The following is a 21,524-nucleotide window of genomic DNA, read 5'->3' on the forward strand; positions in this document are numbered from 1 at the left end:
CTGTGGGTTCTTATTTATAACATAAAAAGAATCAAGTGGAAACTACCTCACGTTCGACTAGCTTTGAGGAAAGTGGCACAAAACCCGACTAGTCTACGCCTGCATATTCCACAGGCCCGCTCCGTCAGATACGTATAGCTGGCACGCACAGTAAACGATGACAACGTGCTGATTATGTTCAAATCCTGTCTTTGAAATGGTGAATGTACAGTGAACGATTTGAGCAGATGTGAGTGATGATTACTTTTAAATATGCAGTTTTTCACCTGGACTGCTCTAAACTGAAACCTTGACAAAGGTGAGAGCGAGCGGTATTGCATCGGCAGCACCAAGTTCCCGCACATGCGAAAACCAGGCTCACACTACCCTTCTGCTGAAAGGGAAATAACAAAGATGCAATCTTTCTCCCTGTCTTCCTAGCTCTGGTTGACTTCAGCAAGGACAGGATTTCACTCCCCATCTACAACCACCTTGCCTAGGGGGAGAGTGAAACCCATCATCTGAACACTACACTGCCTGACGCTTACGTGCAGAATCTGTGTCCTTGGACTGGTGCCTGTCTTACAACACAGTTCTGAACCCATGTAAATAGTGACACTGTAAGTCATTTCATAGAACTTGCTCTGGTTTTAATTGGGACAGAGTTAATTTTCCTCGCAGTAGCTAGTATGAGGCTGTGTTTTGGATTTGTGCTGAGAGGAATATTGATAACACACTATTGTTTTCAGTTGATGCCAAGCAATGTTTACATTAAGACAAGGACTTTTTCAGTTTCTGCTACCATCCCTGTGTTCCCAGCTTTTTCTCTACAAGGAGCTGGGAGGGGACACAGCCTGGAGAGCTGACCCAAGTGGACCAAAGGCACATTTTGTGTCATCAAATGTCATGCTTGGTATACAAACTGGGGGAGTTGGCTGGGAGGGGCAATTGCTGCTGGGGACTGGCTGAGCATTGGTCAGCCTCTGGTGAGCGGTTGTATTTTTTTTTTCCTTCCTTTTTTAATTTCTTTTTCATTACACATTATTATTATTAGTCGTAGTAGTGTTTTCATTACATTATATTGTTTATATTAGTAGTAATATCGTTATTTTACTTGTTTTCAATTATTAAACTGTTCTTATCTCAACCCATGAGTTCTCTTATCTTTTTCCTCCAATTCTCTCCCCATCCCACTGGGGAAGGGGGGATGTGAGCTAGCAGCTGTGTGCTTCTTGGTTTCTGGTGGGGGCTAAACCACAACAGAACTGTACAACAGCCCAGGTTGGAAGGGACCTTGAAAGACCACCTCGCCCAACCTTTTGTGGGAAAGGGAGCCTAGAGGAGAAGTTTCAGTTGTAATTTAATTTCAGAGGAATTAAATGTACCTTTTATTGGGTGCAGAAAAATGCCATTTCTCACCACAGGTTGTTTTCTGAAGAAATAAATGATCGTGCACACAGAGGAAGGCTGAACAACTTACCCAAACAAACGTTCATTGACTGCCTAGATGCAACTACTTTTATAATTGCTGGGAAATCCATTTATGCCATTTGAATCTCTTCAGAGACAGTTTTAGCTTGCACGACTGCTCTAAGGCAGCAATACAGCCTGACGACATTTGCATAACCTGTGTGTAACAAGGAACTGTTCTTCAGTAGTTTCCTTTAGCACATCACCTATAAACAAGCTTTTTAATAGTAACAACTAGTGGGAATTCATTCTTTTTTATTTTCCCTTTATGTTTTTTCCTTTGAAAAAACATCCAGTCTTCTTATTCATGTTCAAAATATGTTGCCTGTTCATTTTACTTGTAAAAGAGGCGGAAAGATAGAATCAGATCTTTTGAAAGTTAAGAATTTCACATCTCCAGTGTCACAGAGCAAATAGACTTTTATAAAATGAATTAATTATTGATAACCTCCATATGAGGCATATTATAAATGCTGAGTGTTTTAACAGGTGTGGTAATCACGCTGGAAAACATACAATGCACATTAAAATTAATGTTTAAATAGATTAGCTGCAAACAAAACTATATTTTTAGATTAAATTATGTCTTATTACATAGTTTTAATAAAATAATTGTTGGATGGGGAATGGATGAGTATACATGTGTTTTGTAAACAATAGCTAAAGGAACAGTGTTAGAACTATTCACAATCGCACTGGGCATATATACCACTCATGCAAATGTAGCCCATGTCCCCGAGGAGGCTACTTGTGACCAATGAAGCAGACACTGAACATCCTAGAGAGATAAGGAGGGCTGCGGGGTGGCGGCCAGCCCGGTCCTAATGGGGGGCAGCACTCTGTGCCCTCTCCGTTTCTCTCATGTAGAGAGGGAGAGCTAGCTCCTCGCAGGTGATGTGAACATTTGCATTCACCAATATTGGGAGGTGCTTGGATTGCACAGGAAAAATCCACAAGAAATCATTAGATTGGTTGGCTGAATAATTGCACCTCCTGTTTCCCACCCTACTCCGCTCCCATCAGTATGGTGTTACACAAAACAAAATGGAACAATCAGCTCCACAATCACTGCACGCCTATCCAGTTCATACAGACGTGTCATTATGCACATGTGTGTGTATATAAAATCATAACTCATTTGGTAACTGTGTCACTATATGTTCTGTATATCCACTCCTGTGTAATCATTACATAGAAACACGTATGATGCAAACACCTTTTCAGAAAGGTGCTCAATTGAGGCCAAAATCAATCACAGCCAAAGCACAACCACTGAAGGGTAGCATCGTGTGAATGATGGAAAGGTGACCAATAACACAAGAAGTACCCGATAGGACACATGAGATGCCCCGGGATGTCACCACAGCCATCCTGTCCCTCCCCAGCACCACGCTCCTGCCTGCTCCGAGCAGAGGTTAGTGCTGTGCTTCACCTGAAACACAGCCTGGGGTAGCTCCGCAGCACGCGGCACGGAGTGGGGCTTTACGGCCCACAGGCGAGCAGCCAGCAGAATCAGGTCAGGGTGGGAAGGAAAGGAAGGCAGTAAATCAATCACGTAATCAGGATTTCATGTCTGCATGTATTGCTATCTGCCAAACCCCCTAATCTGGCCAGTTCTTGGGGTTTGAAGGTCTCGGATGAGGAAAGGGAATACTGCCCTAAAAAGAAATATAAAGCAACATCATCTGGCTTAATAGAATCATAGAATGGTTAGGGTTGGAAGGGACCTTAAAGATCATCCAGTTCCACCCCCCCTGCCATGGGCAGGGACACCTTCCACTAGACCAGGTTGCTCAGAGCCACATCCAGCCTGGCCTTGAAGACATCCAGGGATGGGGCATCCACAATATCTCTGGGCAACCTGTTCCAGTGCCTCCCCACCCTCTCTGTGAAGAATTTCTTCCTGATATCTAATCTAAACCTCCCCGTTTTCAATTTGTACCCGTTACCCCTTGTCCTGTCACATACGAACACATCTATTTATCAGTGTTCATTTAAATTAATGACAAAAATATTTAAAACTCCAATTCCTTAGGCCAGGCAAGAGTTGGTCAGCAAGAGCAGCTCTGCTACCCCCTGAGCATGAACAGAAGTGCCTGCTGAATGCCAGCGGGTTAGAGCCCTGCAGAACATAAAAACCAGCTACTGGCGGGTTTTATTAAAAGTAACTGGAAAGAATTCAGATTGATTCTCGGAGGTAAGCTGAATTCAGTGCTGGGAAAGAGAAGAAATCAAACAAACCCCAAACACGACCATGTTTTGGGCAGGAATAATTGAAACTACAGGTGGAACCTCACCAGGACATTTGCAAAGTGACTTCATTAAAAACAATTGCATTTCCTATGACTGCTAATCCTCCTTTCCTGCTCCCTCCCAGGCAAATACTTTAAATGCTGCTTGCCACAGAGCTTAGAGAGGTTTCAGCTGCTCACCCACTTCGAGCCATTTTTAGATTACTGGGTTTCTTTTTTTTTTGTTTAGTTGGTTTCATTAACGCAGCAGCCACACAGATAACGCACAAACACTCAGGCACAAGGGATGGAGCCCGGTGAGGAACGGCTGCCCTCCGGTACACGCGGGTGTGGGAGAAGCCCCAACGCTCCCATATCACAGCTCGTCCTCCCAGGGACAGTTTTGCTTCGACAAGTACTGAATAGGAACAAAGACTTCATCCTATTATAACCAATAGATTATAAAATAATCTATTGCTTACGATATGTAACTTATAATGTATTGCTTATAATATGTAATTTATAATGTATTGCTTATAATATGTAAAAGCAATATTATAAGCAATACATTATAAGTTACATATTGTAAGCAACCATGTTTTTATATAAGAACTGAGGTCAAAGACCTTAGTCTAGCAATAGCATAACAACAGCAAGGAAAAACAACTGATCCCCCCAGGCAGTAACACATCTACCTATGCACCCTTAGTGCTCTTATTGCTGTTGCTGAGTGCACTAGAAATCAATAAATGTTTTTAAGCAACAATTCCAAGCACAGGTGAGATATAGTCAACCTAAGAGATGAGCTGGGATGGCTGGAAAACATTTGCTCTACATCTTGTTAAGTATTTAAAAAAAACCCAAACATTTGAGCTGCACCATAAATAGCATGAATCAGAATGAGGTTATTAATCTTTGAGAGCCACGTACAACTGAGATTAATCAGTCTGTCTCTCATAAGCAATACCTGCAACTCCAGAATAAAAAACATATCCATAATGAACACACACAGGCATTAACCTCTTTTGTATATCTTCAAGCCACAACTTCATCACAAAGTTTTAAAATACAGTTTCTTTTTTAAGACAGCTAGGCAAACATCAATAATTTAGTCTGACTTATAACGCAGGAGAGATAATTAACTGAAATTTACTGCCTTATCAAGAAAGAGCTTATGAACAGAGAAGTGAGTGGGGAGAGGTCTACGTTGTTGCCCCAGCGCCGCGGAGTGTGGGAGGAGCTTTAAACTGGGACTGTGGCCGGGCCAGGCACAGCACCACACAACACCCCAGGAAAAGCATCTTTTTTTCTGCAATAGGGTAAATTCCCTTTGCTGAGCTCCATCCAAGCTCCCACAGGGAACCTGTCACCACTCTCTAAGCTGGTGACTTAAAAGATGCCACAGTCCTCTTCGAACTAGTGCGGGACTAGAGCTACAGGTAGTAATATCCTGAATATTGTACTTTTTTGTGTGTACAGGATAAGAAAACAACAAGAAAATGGACCAAACCCCCTTGTTACTACCATATAGAAATTTATTTTCATTTAGCTCTATACCTTTTCAGGATGGTGCTCTGCTAGACAATTGGTGCTTTTTAGAGATCAAAATATTAATTTCACTGTGATGATACAGAGGTACCTGCAATAAGATTGGCTTTTTTTCATTTATGAAAGTAATAAATATTATATAAAATCTAATTAATCAAAATTAATCTTCTTATTCTTCAAATTTCAGAACTTGCTTGACTTCTCTAAGCAAAAACGTGAAGTCTCATTTCCCCAGAGCCCCAGGGTTCAGTTACAGGGAGGAATTGAAGGAACAATCATTAATAAGAGACCCAAAACATGAAACATAGAGTGGCAGAACAGGGAAAGGATGTTATTTTCTTGTCAGGATAATCAAACTCGAGGAGTGGCTGCGTTCCAGTGTTCAAGCTGGACAGTATGCAGAAGGAGGGCAGGCTGGCGGCAGTGCTGCCCAGCTGGCAGGAGGCTGGGTCCAGCCCAGGGACCATGCGGGAGAGGATTAAACCTCCTTTAACATCCTCCTGCTTTAACTCTCCAAGTGACAGCCACTCCAAATCACCGCACATGTTGGATGGGAGTGAAGTGTAAGTGTTGATGGCACACTGACACATGCTGACAATAAATTCACACATATTGTGGGAATAGAGTCGATGGGCTTGATTAAACTGAAAAAGGGTAGATTAGACATCAGGAAGAAATTCTTCCTGGAGAGGGTGGGGAAGGCACTGGGACAGGTTGCCCAGAGAAGCTGTGGATGCCCCATCCCTGGAAGTGTCCAAGGCCAGGCTGGATGAGGCTTGGAGCAACCTGGTCTAGTGGAAGGTGTCCCTGCCCATGGCAGGGGGCGGGACTGGGTGGGCTTTAAGGTCCCTTCCAACCCAAACCATCCCATGGTTCCATGACTCCATAAATGTATGATTACAAAGATTTACATTAGGAATTTAAAGGGATGGCATCACTTGCAAACAGAGTGGAGCACTGGATCCTCATCGTTTCTAACAGTAAGCATGTTTGGCCTTTGTTGTTTTTGTTAGTAGAATATAGGGAATTTGTGTACATCACTGCACATAAATTACATATTTTCAGGCCATTGCAAAAAATAATGACCTAGCTTTTAACTGTTACATATAGCTCAAATTAACTCCAGTGAAAGCCCTGAGTTTATATGCAGGGAAGAATTTGGCTTAATTATTTCCAGTATTTTTAATACAATTTCTGTTTGTGTGTATAGAAGTGTGTTTATGGTTATCCATGTACCGGAGGATAATGGAGGACTGACTTTGTGCACCGCCACAGATGCCTGATTGCATATTTATCTATAATGGGCATTTCAGTGAAACGACCCAATAATTTTGCTGCCCAGACTTACTGCAATATCGCATGTTAATTGCTAGAGTGAGCTGAAAATAGATCTTAAAATAGGATGTAGGTGGTTAGCCCCAGGGGAAAAGAGGAATGAAAGATTTCGTCTGTGATGTTGGCTATGTTCATGAAAAAAAAAAAAAGAAAGAAGAGAAGCAGATGGGAAAAAGAAAAGCTTTAGTTATACTTTGAGCTACATTTCCACATCCATCTGATAAGTGCCGGCCGCTGTCTAAAAGGCTGAGCAGTGTCAGCCCATGTACGTGCCCCTGGGAATACCTGCCATAGAAGTTTGGGGAATCCTTAGCATGGTTGCAGAGATAGCTAATGTAAAAAAAATAATAGAAACACAGTGCTCTGGAGAGAGAGCATCAGGAGGAGCAGAGATTGAAATCGCTACAGCTGGAGAACACTTTATCCCACCGTTATCAGCCCCTGTGCCCGCACAGCTGTGATGCTGGCAGGACTGGCAGCGGGATCTGGGATACGCTGCCGCATGCACCTCGCAGTGCAGCAGCCAAGCAGGCGAGCTGCAAGCACCTACACTGATACTGCTCACCAAAGAGTGTTCTTTCTCATTGCGAACAACGACTAAGAAAAGTCCACGCTTTCTACAACCTCTTCATAGCACTTGTTTATCTACTGTCTTGTCCCAGCTGACACCAGTTCCATTACTGGTGTTACTGGTGTCTGCACTGGGGAAGCTCCTCGGGCTCCCGCTCTGCTGCAGGAACCTCTGAACCAACACAACAGAGACCCCACCAAAACAGCACAAAAGTTAGTCCAAGTATTTCTCCACTCATATTCCCTACATTTTATGAAGTAGCCTTGCCTTAACTGTGTTCATTTTTGTTGTCCAGAAATTTAATTTCTTATGGCTCTTCAGTCATGTGTCAACACATCTAAAATTCCTGTAATATTTATTCTCCTTCTCTGGATAACCTTGTCAATCTTAATTATAGCTTAGGGTAGGCAAACAAAATTGAACGCGTCGCTCCAGATGAGATGTACCATTGTTCAATATGCTGCTGTAATATATTCCATACTTTTAATGCATCAAAGCATTTTAACTGCTGTTGCACACTGTGCAGACAGTCATTTGAGCTCTCAACCACATTTATTTATTTAGATTTCAACCTATAAAACATAAAATAATACATTTCCATGACTCCAGGTGCCCTTGACAAATAATTAAAAATTCAATTCAACAAATTGTCGAATAACACCAGCACATCAAAAACTTTTCTCTGCATAAAACCCTACAAATGTCACACTTCTTCACCTGAACTGTCACAAAACTTCTGTCGCTGATTTCCACTAAAATTGTAGTATTTACCTGCCTTTCCCACAAATTAAGAGCTCTTTCATGCCAAAGGGAGTAATGGATTTTCCATTTCGAGGAGTTTTCTGCAGAGAACTCTGCCAGTTCACAATTTATACTGGTTTTGTGGGTAAGGCCCATTTAGCTCCCTTAACCATGCCAGCCCGTCAAAGCTGGCAGCTCCTTGGCTGACACTCACTCAACTTCTCACACCAGCTACATTAAATTGCTCTAAAGAGGGAAGAAACGCTGCTTTCCTGGGTCTCAAAAATTACACGATGGCTGCAGAGGGATCTAAGGGCATTTTCTGAAATAGGAGAGATGATAATTATATGCCCTTCCATTCTCATGTTACTGGATTCCAATGTGATGTATAAGGAAGATATCAGATGATATCATGGCTAGTGGCCAAAGGGATTTGTTAGTGGACACAGAGATGACTTCCATCATACCTCTTCTCTCTCAGGACTCAAAGATCAACAGAGGAAAAGGGAAAACAAAGAAAACAAACCAAACCCTCTTAAATTCCTTTCGCTGTAGATGACTTCATTATGTCTCATACCTAACCTGTACTACTTCTTACAGCAACAAGAATTGTAACTCTATTTAAAAGGGATTTAAAGATTTAAAAGGGAGTCTATTCCTAGCAAGTACTCAGGACTACAAAAATCCAAGCAATTCTTCATCAACAATATTGAGTGACCAATCACTGGAATAACATGTTACAGTTATTGGACAGAAGCTAGCTCCATCGTACACAGCACGGTCAGGAAAAAGAATAAAGCAGATGGGATGGAATAGATCCAAACAGAAAGGAGAAAATATGAACATATCAGAAAAGCCATCTCCAAACATATGGTAGTATTTTTATAGTACTTAACTATTACCTACATTTTAACCTTTCCTTAATTTAAGGACATTTAGAATTCATAATTATTATTCAAATTGTCTGCTCCAGAAGTGCCACACGTGTCCAACAAGAATCCTCACCTTAATCCTGATCTAGAAAAGACAAAAGACAGCGGTTGGTCCTTCATACACACAATTAAACAAAACGCTGTGTACTGTGTTGAGGCACGGCTCATTACCTCTTGCACCAGCCTTGTATTTACTGATGCAGCTGGTAGTTCCGGATACAATTCTGAGCTAGCCAGGCTCTACTGTCACCAGTTAGTTTTGGAAGTGTAGCTAATGACATAAGAAATCTTGCTTTTAAGTACCGAACACAGGGCTCCTTGACAGTAATATGCCAGCTACTGAGTGTGTCCCTTAGATAGAGAGGAATTAATCAGACTTTAGACATTCAAGTTTCTTCAGGATATAAAAATCCCAGTTGTGGAAGTTTCGTAGAGAATAGGGTAGCACATACCGGTGAATGTTTAAGATTTTTTTGAAGTGCTTAGAATTTTGAAATATTTTACAGTTGCAAAAAATTTTATGGAGATTAATCAAGGGAATTAGTGAAAACCTCAGAGAGGCTCCTGCATCAACAAGGGCCCAGCACAAGGCAACGGCGTGTCTAGAAAGGTAAAATGCTAAAAAAGTTTCTATTACTTTGAAGACTTGATTCCTAAGGGAACGGTTCCATATAAATCATATTTTCCTAATGTAGACTGGAAAGTGTGGCTAGAGTACTTTCATCTAATTTTCATAAAGTGTCTCGAATGAGCAAGAAGCGCCTACCCCTGAATGTAGATATTTCAGAAAAGTTAAGAAAAAAAATGATGTCTTAGTTCAAGCTTGCCTCAGGCAGCTTCAAATGGAGAAATACAGCCTTATTTAGCAAATTATGAAGGTCCAATTTTATATATACTGCGATACTAGTAATTATTAAGGACTTGCTCAGAGGCAGGGCTCTTGCTCCCCTTTTAAATTCTAGGATATGAATGAGGGAAAAAAAGCATGCTTCATCAACAATTAACCTTTTACATACGGATGAAAAACAAATGAATCATTGTCCACATAAATTCTTAGCTCCTGTCATAAAACCCTTTGTTAAAATAAATTGGAAATTCAACATCACTGAAGTAATTCAGTTTCTACTAACTCCTGCTAATGAAACTCTGCTCTTACCCACTGCTGATATCCTCATGAGCTAAAAGTCTTGTAGAGAATTTTCACAGACCGGTTGAGGTTGGCTGGGACCTCTGGAGCTTGTCTGCTCCAGACCCCGGAGCAGTGGCCCAGGACCATGCCTGGTTGGGTGCTGAGTATCCCCAAGGATGGAGACCTTCACAGGCCAACGCTCAGTTACCCTCAAAAAAAAAGTGTTTCGTGATGTTCAGAGGGACCCTCCTGTGTTTCATTAGAATTGACTTCCTGAGATTTATTAAATGATATTTAGAAATAAAGCCTAAACTAATTTCCTCACTAAATGACAAGAAAGCTACTAGAGAAAAAAGGAAATTAGATAATTATTAATAATACAGAAGGGGAAGAAATACAATGTTTTTAAAATTATTTTGACCCAACTTAAGCTTAAGGATGAAACCACGTATTCTACTGAAAACATCAAAACATTTTTCAAGGAAGAGAAATGATGGATAAAGTTCTTAAATTCCAAAGGAGAGGAAGTTAGTATAATTATGTTGTGGGCAGCAAGCGAGTCCTTAGGAAAAATGAAATTTGTGCGATACTTGACTGCAGTTTGCCAAGTAACAGCAGGATGAAGAAGTTTCCAAAGGCTTTTAAGAGATAAGAGGTTCACGAGGCTGTGAAATTCATGAGGAATTTGCGTTCGCATCAATTCACAGGTTTGTTTACTATTGGCTTTTTTTTTTTTCTCTTTCGTGTATAAAGAATGCTTTTGAAACCAGAGTCCTAAGTTAGAAAATTGCTTAAGAAATGCTGCTTGGAGGAAGAAAAGCCCCCCCAAGATTAATTTTTAAGCTATTTAATATTTCAAAATTACGTGAAATCATCTCAGTCTCAAAATGACATTTCATTAAGGTATTTAATTACACGTAGTTTGGTTTAGAGACTGTTCAGCTGCGTGGGGCCAAGTGAATGCTTAAACTCCTGTCTGAACTGGATAATAACACTTGCAAAAAGGATTTGTCTCTCTCCTTTCACGTTGAACAGACAGCTTGTGTGCAACCAGAAAAATTCAGTTTATTTGCTGTGAATTGATTTAGTTTCTTCATCTTCTCTGGGGTACTTGGAGGAGCAAAGGGTGAACTTCCCAGCCATCGAAGACAGGAGCCGGAGAAAGGACTTGGTACTGCCTGAGGCACCGACCAGCAGCTCCCAGTCATTGACTTGCTCTGTTTGGCAAAAAATCACTTTGAATTATTATAGCCAGTAGTTTCCAAACTGTTAATATTATCCTGTTGATCATATTAATAATTCTTTGGACTATTGGTAGCCTGAGGTCCAGATGTGCTCTGTGAAAGCCAATACCCGCTTTCAAAACAGGAAAAGCAAAAAAATCTTTATTCTCTGAAGCAAAGCAGCAGCTACTACCAGCTTTACCTATCAGCTAATTAATTTACTATTATTTCCTCCTGTGTGAATTAACAGGCAGTTAATATCCCCAGGTTCAAGAGAATATACACTGAGGAAGTGTGCACTGAAGATGACGTATACCGGAGCTACCGCATTAGCCAAAAATGATGCTTGCAGAATGGGGATTTTTTCATAATAAACATGTCTCTTTGCACGCAACACAAGAAATTGCATCATGCTACTGCAGCGCTTTCAGACCAAACTCTCATAAACATAGGTTTGCTCACTATTTTCCTGATTTCTTAAAACCCTATCAGTTTTTGAGGCTGACAGGGCTGGCTTTACAACACAGCAGCTGTTCTGCTCTGCCTAGTGCAATATTGATTTTTACAACAAGCTCTGTAAATATCAATATTTTTGTACTTCAAGCAGACGAAAAGCAGCATAGTGAAATGTACCCTGCCAACCAAACATGCCGGGTCAGCCTGGAGAGAGCCAAGACAAGTTTAATGAGAAAGTAAAACAGACAGGAAGAAAAAGAGATTGGAAATAGAAAATAAGCCATGGAGAAAGATATGAGAGCTCAAGTGAAAGAGAGGAAAGGTAGGCAGAGAAACTGCAAACACACTTTGGGGGCATGCCAAGCCTGAAAGGGAAGCGAGACAGGGAAAATAGAGAAGACAGCCATAGGGATGACAGGGAGAGTCTCCAGGAGTGGAGAAGTGGGCTGTTACATTTTCTTATTTTCTGATTATTTTAAACAAATCCCACTTGCCTATGACAGAGTAAATCTGCTCCTCTCATTACATAATGTTTTGTAGGATTGAAAAATCCTACAATACTGAAGAAATTGAAGCTATTTTTTATTTATTTCATGGTTGACCTTTATTCCAAGGGACATGGAGACATCGTCTTCCCAAACTCGGCCCAGATGTGGGCTGCAGTGGAAGTGAACTGGCCCCTCTCTCACTGTAAAGGGAACATGAAACAGGATGGTCCAGAACAAGAGCCGTGCTGGTGCTGGGCTGACCCTGCCCACTGTGGAATGGGTTGTCCAAGTGCTCTACTGGGGATTTCAAGGGATCCCAGGATCTCATGAACCTTTCACAGCCTGGAAGGCGCTGCAGATCTGGAACACCATGCCCACACCGCGCCGGACTTGAAACGTGTCCCTGCGGTCCAGAGATTCATACCCTGCGTGGCTGGATGCTCCTCGATGTTAGAGACCATGAAAGTAAAGAAGGGACAGAAACGGTCCTGCTGGCACATGTGCTGAGAGGAGGCAAACTGCAAGGTCTGTGAATATTTTTAGTATTTTTTTCTCGTGTTACTACTTAGCTGTGGTTTCAATAATTTCTTTGTGGATATGACAGATTCCTAGTGGATAAAACAGAATGCTATAGACAAAACTACATTTTACTATTATTATCTGATACCAAACATTATCAAAATTAGCAAATATTGTACAGCTGAATGGAGGGAGGTATGAAGCACAATGTACTCTCTGCCTGCTTTTGATTTGGTTTATGTTTTTAGGTAGGTTGCTCATTAAAATTTTTACAAACTAGTAATTCAGATGGAAAAAGCTGTGGAATGCCAAATTCTGAGGGTTTCATGTTATTTTTGATTAAGCCACAGAACTAAATAGACTTTCTACGAGGGACTACTCTTTCTCCAGGGAAAGACAATGAAATAACACAACAAAAAACTAACTGTTGCCAACACTACCATCTTTCTGAGGCTCAGATTTTACAGCTTGTAGGAAGTAAACTGCCAGAAATGGGAATTCTGTTTCCCAAGTCCCACATGTTTCCATCAAACTCCAACTCGTGGATAGAGAAGTTTTTGGTCATGACACAGATTTTATTTAAATTAAGAACTAATGTTTTTTCAGTTAAGCATGAAATCATTCTTCATGTATGCTAGGCACAATAGTCCATATCAAACTACTCCAGGAACACTTTCCAGCATTACCTCACCCAAATGCTAGCTCTATATCTTTCATAATTTTCTTTATAATATTTTTTTAATGTGTTAAAAAATCATGTGACCTAAGAGCTCTTAAATAAAAATACAAGAGTCTTCCAATGTCAACTGAGAAAAAAGTATTTTTTTAGAAGAAAACGTATTTCAACCAGGTGTGCCATTAGTATATCTGCCATTGATTATGTAACTTATTAATTTAAACCTTATTCCACCCACCTCACACAGAGTTGAAATAAAATATTCAAACACAATCACTGTCTAGGAAAGGGTAAATTCAGCTGTGAAACAGAACAGATTTCCATTTTCCTAATGCTTTTTGGCACTTGCTGCTGTCCAGTGACATTAGGCTGTAAAAATATTTCCAGTTTTATCAGCCCCTAAGTATGTGCCAACCAAATGGGAATGTATAATTCTGAGTAAATAAGTCTTACACATAAAGTCCCTCCGGAACTAAGAATATGTAATAGAAACAGTTTATACATTTTAATTGCCTATAATCATGACACTGTACCCAAAAGTGTGATATAAGTTCCATCAGGAAAAAATTAGCTTTTTAGGTAAATTCTTGACAAGACATAACCTTAATAGCTCTCATCTTTTCCTGTACTGCATATGGTTTTCACAGACTAAAACAGAGGATGTATCAGACACATTATGCATTTTGACATTAAGTAACTAGCAAAAAGTACATAATTGCATCTTAATGCAGCAAGGCAGAAAATTGGAAAAAAAAGGACTGGAGAAAAGTGTTATAAAACTGGGGATTTGGTGATAGTTAAAACAAACAAACAAAAAATCCAAACAAAACAAAATCTGGGGGGAAAAAAAGAAGGGGGGGAAACCCCAGACACTTGAAATCTCTCATACCAGCCTAAAAATGAAAGCAGATAAGATTCCCAAAGCCTGATTAACCAAAATGCCCATGATGTACTTACAGATGGGCCCACTAAATATATGTACACAGAGCTCCAACACCATCAACACCGTACAGAAAATTACTAAGCTAAAAAAAAACCCGTAATTTCTAGCAGCTCTTCTTTGTACACAGCTTGTTCTGAGCATTTTTCCTACATGCTATGTTATCACAGGTTTTCACCGCAAGGAAAAAAATAGATGTTTTGAAGGAAAAGAAAGGCACATAACGCACAGTGGTTTTGGAAAATGCGCTGCACTGAAAGCCTGGGGCCAAGAGCTGGGTTAGGTTCATGAAAACAAATCGGAGTAAATAGCACCAGTGCAAGCTGCTGCTAAGACTTTACAAAGTCAGATGAAATGTATCCGGGCCAGCGCAGGGAGTAAAGTTCTGCATCTGCTTGCAAACGAGAAAAAAATGCAAATTTGACCTGTTTTAGAAAAGGATTCTCCAGCATGGCTAGCTCTGTCAGCAATGTATTAGGTTCAGTCACACAAAATGTGTGTGTTCCCACCTCTAGTCTTCTCAGCAATGGACAGACCACCCAAAACTGATGAAAAACACGTAACACCTCAGTTGGCTGATACACTTGTTCCCTGGAATGATGATAAGTACAGGAATATTTATTTCAAGTTAGTCTCTAATTATAGAAGTGCATCGCTGCAGTTGGCAGAAGTATGTTTTTAATGTTCGAGTAATCAAGAGACTGGATGCTTTTCTTTGACATCTGGACTTGCTCAAAGTCATCAATAACCTTGTCACTCTGAAAGACAGTCTCCCGCAATCTGCTCCCTCGCTCGCAGCCTGCTCATACTTATCTTGGCTTTTAGGGTGTGCAGAGAGATGGCATCATTATACCAACCCTTCGGCAATGAATGCCAATTCCCTTCTGGTCAGAGAACCTTTATAAAACCAAAAGCTCTCTTGTAAGGGGTATAGGATCTAAAAGAGCTCACACCCCAACTCACACATTTCCCACCAAGATGTATTTGTAGGTGTACATCCTTGGGAAGGGCTTCCTGCAAGGTCCACTGGCGCTGGCATTTGCCATGGTGTCACATCTGCACAAATTACATCTCCTATTTAATTGTTCTCCCTGACTCTTCTCCCTTGGATCCTTTGAGGAAGATCATCTTTAATGAGAGCGAGTGGGATTTGGGTTTATTTTAATGACTTCAACTCCAAATTTGGGATGCAATTATGATATTTCCTAGGTACACTGAAAGCAGACAGATAAAACAACGGAGGATGTGCCACGTATCTTGCAAAACAGTGGATTTTAAAAGGAGAACAGAGAGGGTAGAGATGCAATTTTCTACCAGTACGTTCTGCTGTGATATCACAAATGCCCTTCGGGTGATCTGGATCAACTTGGCAAACACCAACCTTGGCTCAGCAGGTGCTGATGAGAATTTCGACATCACAGAGAAGAACAGGGTGAGAAACAATCTAAGAGCTGGAGAAATTTCAGTGTGGGCAGTACATCTGCGAGGGCCACAGCTAGCCAGCCCTGCACAGGGTGACAGCCAGCCAGCAGGAGCAAGGATGTGCACAGGGAAAGGAAGGGAGGAAATGCGCTGAAGAAACACCCACCGCCGTTTTTGGGGTCTTCAAACAGAAATGCTGCTCAGTAGATGAATGAGTGGGTGACACTCCATGGGCAGCACTTCCTAAGAGCATGGAGAAAGATTAGCAAAAGGGCAATGAAAGGGAAACAGGGATCTGATAGACAGGATTTCATGGAAAGCAGGAGTCCAGGGGGCTACATCTCATCTTCCAGATGTTAGCTACTAAGCAGTGATGTGGAACCCAAAAAGGGGCATTTTTATGGATGCTACACCTTCTTTCAAGATCAACTACCCCGCAGAATACCATACCCAATTCTGCTCACCCAGCTGACTGCAGGTATGCAAAGGGAATAGAAGAAAGGGAAGCAGAAATATTTTTTAAAACCCCACATAAACAAAAAGATTAAAACCACTGGAATAGTTTCCATTACAAGGGGTAGCAGAGGCAGCTATCCTCTAGGTTACGTTTACAGCACAGGGCAGCACAGGGATGCTGGATGTGCACCAGCACATTGTTGGTAGTCGTAGACGGGCCAACCCTTCCATATCGGTGCGTTTAAATCCACATATCTCAATTCTTACGGCCTGTCTTCAAACCTCAACAGGCAAAAGCTCTAATTGCAGGGGGGGACATATGTGTACATGTGAGAAAGGTAATGGGGTCATCCTGTTAAGGCACTTAAATTCCAAAATTAATAGCTCAGCGATTTTTCAACGAACACTCAGGGCTCTTAAGCACCTGTATATAATAATAAATTATAACGATCAATTTTATTTTAAATAACGCTGTTAAACAACTGAAGTGAGTTCTCCTCACTGTACACTCATAGTTCTTTTTTCAATCTTAGGAGCAAATCTCCCTTTTGACCAGAATGCTGTGATATAAAATAACACCTTTCAGCAAGATTGCCACAAAGCTGCCAAAATATTTCAAGCTATAGAATACACACCCCAGGAAAGAGCGTATATTCACAGGTACATTTTATTAGCAATGCAAGCAAGATGTTTTTATACTGAATTTCTAATGAGCAGAGTTTCAGATCGTTCTCCCTAGGTTACAGGAATTGCACATAATGATGCAAAACCTGATCTTCTGGAAAGTTTCCAGAGCCTCACTACACTCCATCATGGTGATCACTATACTCAGCACCGTGTTTATTGTCACATGAAATGCTTCATCAGTATTAGGAAGCTTCTAAGTGTTGCTAACCTGCTAAATCTGACAATTACAGACCTGTCCCCCACCACGTTTAACGTAAAATCTGACCACATCGACCTCATTGCTTTAGAAGGACTACGTACTCTGATGTCTTGGAAGGTGAGTCTGCCTTTCTGCATGCATTAGCATACTAGCATAATTAAATTGGTTCTGCCTTTAGGGTAGCCAATCAGACTGCGCAAATGTGGTTGCTTGTGGAGTTGTTCAAATAATTTGCCACTTGGGATTTATAGTAAAACAATTCAATTCGGCTTCGCTACAGAAGGAATTAACTCGGAAACATGAAGTCTATCAATCTTCCAGCAAATAACCTACAGTCAGAGAAGACAACCTCCTCCTCCACTCCACGATTTCCAGCAGGGAGCCTGCACCGCACCATCCTGTTTATGCGAGTTGCCCATTTTTATAGGAAGTACCGTTGGATTTGTGGAATTAGTTATGTGAATAGCAATTATGGAAGTAAGCGAAGTTGAGCCCAGAGGGCAGGCAGCAGCCAGAACTCATGATCACACGACTCCCCCACTTACACAAAAACACATCACCAGTAAGGGGATGTCACACATCAGTGGACGTTTTCTCTATTTATATATATAGGAACAGCTGAATTGCAATCCCATTTTAAAGAAAGGGAGGGGTTTTCCTCAGCTGACCTTTTATATAGACCTTTTCCAAATTTTCCTTTTGAATGTCTGGATTCAAGAACAAGGCACTGTGGGCCATTGGAATGAAGTCAGAGAGCTTCGCTCTGCACCATGAGATGGAAAACATTTGCAGTGATGCACAGAAATCACCAGCTAACCGCAGGGTAAGGCACAGCGTTAAGAGGGGGCGTTGAGTGTGCTGGGGGTGGCTGTCCCAGATTGCTAGCTTCCCCCTGCTCCAAGAGCCTAAGTCATTGGGGACCTCCTGGTTCATGATGCCATGGGCACCTCCAGGGATGTACCCTTCCGTCCTGCTTCCACCCAAGAGGTTATTGTTAACATTAGCAATGAATGACTCTGAACAATAATAAAGCATAAAGAAGGAAGATGGCTATTTTGGATAGTTTGAAGGTAATGCAGGAACCCCAGTACAACAAAGACTTAGGCTGGGCGTTTACCACACTGAATGATGGAGGAGCAGAACACCAAGGTGGAGAAATATTATTTAAGTCTAAAAAATGTCACTGTTTTAGTTATTTCTCTATGACGGAGCAAAACTGAAATAGCATAGGGCGCGCTGCCTTCATCCGGTAACCATGTATTTTACGAAACATCCTTCAGCCTACTTTCACGTTCCAATGAGATGAACATTAAGCACACTAATAAAATAATAGTTGCAGAGCTTGAAAGAGCCTTGGTTCTCTAACAAAGGAAAATTAGCAAGCTGTGAAAAGGTAAACAATATTTTAAAACATCAAGCATGATAGACAAACAAATGATTTGCTCAAAAAAGTAAGGATTGTTATTTCCCAGAGGTGGCTGTTATTGTTATAGGACCCGAGGGCAACCCTGGCACTGCCCAACAGTGAGTGTCGGCACGTCTGGCCACGCTGCACGTTAACGAAAAGTCCTCAGAGCTGCAGATACAGCTAGAGCTTGCTGTGACCTGCCACTGCTCTCCTGATGGTATCTCTGATGACAGAGCCACATTCTTCCTGGATTTATTCCTACAGTCCGCTGCATAATTTGATTCATATATTCCATTACATAATACCAATAAGACATGCCAGCCAATGAATTTTCATGGGATTATTACACTTCTTAGAAGCAGATAAAGTCAATTACACCTGTCCAATATAATTGACTACAAACAAAGCAAAATAATAATAAAAAACCCCATTCCCATCATAATTGTAACTTTTTACTTTCATCAAGAGCCACACAATGAAAGCTTTTTTATACCTCAAAATCCACTTCCTTTCAGAGCCACTATCACATGTTCACAGCTATAAATATAAGAAACAAAGACTATGTATTTTGGGCATACGGAATTTTGACATTCAGATCTGTGTTCTCTTTTTATTTTTTAGATTGATAAATTTCTGTAAAAACAGATACCTTAAAAAGTTAAATGCAAAGAAGAGGGTTAGCTAACAAAGTTAACCTAAAATTTTACAAGCATAATAATGCTGAAAGGCCAGCATAAGTACAAAATAAATGTTTATCAGTTTTGAGTAGAATTCAGAACACTAAGAGGCGCAAAGCAGTTGCAGATATACAACAAAAAAAAATCTACTTTGTTGCTACTGCAACCACTTATTTGCTATCAAATATCTTACAGAACAAGTAAACCTGTTTTACAGCGTTTTCACTACTCTAACTGAAGAATTTACCATCATTAACACAAATCAAAACTAGTTGTTATTCAATATTGATTGCAATTCTATAATGAGAGATTAGACCGTGTTTGAGGTAACTTCTTCATGGTCAGAGAGCGAGTGCGAGTGTATATATTCTGTCTTGTAAGGTTTAGGTACAACTGCCATCCCTAAACATCCCAGACCCTACAAGCCCATGAAGAGGAACAGCAGCCCACGCATGTTGCCTAGCATAGCTGCACCCTGCTGCTACTGCAAACTAAATATGCTCATTTCATTCCAATTCCATGGGGACAGGAATGCAGAACAGCAACGCAGAAGGGTCGAAGATCAGATCATCCATGTCTTCATGGATTCTGATGCTGACTGTGGTGGTCCTCAGCATCAAAGAGACTCAGATCAGGGCAATCATGAGCATATGCTAAGAGTACCTACACATACCGGGGTGTAGATCCTCCTCTGTGATTAGATGAATACAGAGGGAAACACAGAAATTATATTCCAAAGTGCAAAGACAAAGGTGTTACTTAGCTAGATATGTGAAGGAAAAACATCTTATGAAGCTCTTGTGGTTACTCAGAAAGAAAAGATACAGTGGAAAAGTAAGAAAACAAAACCCAGATATTCAGTAGTGTAAATCAGCATGGTGCTCCCACTGCCAATGGAGTGGTATGGTGCTACTTGACAGCCGGACAGGATCTGCTGAGCATTCACGGCCAGGGTATGTGTACATTGATACCCAAAACTCGTAAGAAAGAAAACATCTACAAACCCAACAAGGTACAATATTAGCATCAGGAAAAATAATGCCTTTAGGCTGAAAACAAGATGCAAATACTTGCCAGCATCTCATCTCTAATTTCTGGCATAATTATTCTATGTCAGGAAAGATGCTAATTTGAATGTCCATTTAGAGCACTGATCAAATTGATGCCACTGCTGGAATTCAATTATCTTCTTAGGCTTTCAGCACTGCAACCTTAAGGCAATGTGCGTGTCTAACACGACATCAACATTTGTTTATACGCCGAGATAATCAGAAGTGACAAGAAAGTGAATCTTTTCTTTAAAAGAACTACCTTCAAACGGTTCTGTGTTTGCTGAATATATTTTCCCAGGGACATTGGAGAATCGTGCAACCCCAGGTTCCCGTCACCAAGAGCAGTGCCTCCCTCCTTTATCGGGATAATGCCCAACAAGCCCATGTGCCGTGTCTCTGCAGCTGAGTGCAGTTTGGTGAGAGCCACTGTGACCCACAGAAATGTCCAGCGTTCTATGTCCACAGCAGAGAGTTGGAGTGGGATCATGAGATTTTAAATGTTGTGAAAGACACAAAGATTAATCAAGATTAATCCCTCCTGTCAATATAGAAGCTCACCCTAGACCCATCAGAAACACACTGTTGGGAAAGCAAAGGCTACGTGAACATCCCACAGCGGGGATGGAGAATGCTGGTTCTGGCAGAGCAGAGGGAGTTTACATCCCTGGGCAGGGAGCAGGGTCCCTGCTCCAAATGGGATCCTGGGGAGGACAAGGAACCCAGCATGGGAGATGCTCCTGCATATCTGTCAACCCCCACTGCTGCCCAAGTCTTGGGAGAGGGGAGGAGCAGGGGCTGACAGCGAAGGGGAGCACAGACCAGAACTGTCCTTCCAAAGGCTTTGGGAAATCCAGCTTGACCACTTATCCAACAAGTGCAGGGATAGAAATGAACAAGTTTTGACTGTGATTATGGTGGCAAATCTGAGTAGTGGTGCCTTAAAAATTGTGCTTTGCATGCCAGTACTCTCCCAGTAAGAACCTCGACTGTAGCTTTGCACCAAGATCTGGTCTTTAACTCGGGAGCTCATACTCCACACTCCCTCAATTAAAACTGATATACAGGGGCAGTCTCAAATGGATTTCAAAGCATTAATTGTGTTCTGTAGTTCATACTTCCTTTATTTTCCAAATATGTCAGTCAGCCTTTCCATCTTGGCATAACTAATCTGCAGGGAACGTGTACAGAGATTTTATGCACCCTTCAGACAAACAAAAACAAGTGTGCTGGTTTCCATTTTTCTTAGAACCAGAAATTCTGAATTAAAACCTGAATATTTTTATCTGGCCACAGAGTCTTCTGTATTTAAATTTATCAATAAATTCTGCTATTTGTTCCTATACCCAACATGAGACTTGCTCATCCTTTCTTCCTTTTCTACCTAA

At 41.1% G+C, this 21,524-nt stretch overlaps 1 protein-coding gene across 1 annotated transcript in view; it reads right to left on the reverse strand.

Moving 5' to 3' along the window:
- NEGR1 (neuronal growth regulator 1) overlaps positions 1–15,284 on the reverse strand; it is a gene marked incomplete at its 3' end in the record, with an annotated part of 112,446 nt that extends 97,162 nt beyond the window's left edge. Inside the window, 1 exon segment of the mRNA XM_010153858.1 lies at positions 15,213–15,284. Within this exon segment, the coding sequence (XP_010152160.1) occupies positions 15,213–15,284 (72 nt within the window).
- Positions 15,285–21,524: the final 6,240 nt, after the last annotated feature.

Source organism: Eurypyga helias, unplaced genomic scaffold (assembly GCF_000690775.1).
Source record: "Eurypyga helias isolate BGI_N326 unplaced genomic scaffold, ASM69077v1 scaffold2916, whole genome shotgun sequence".
NCBI lineage: Eukaryota > Metazoa > Chordata > Aves > Eurypygiformes > Eurypygidae > Eurypyga > Eurypyga helias.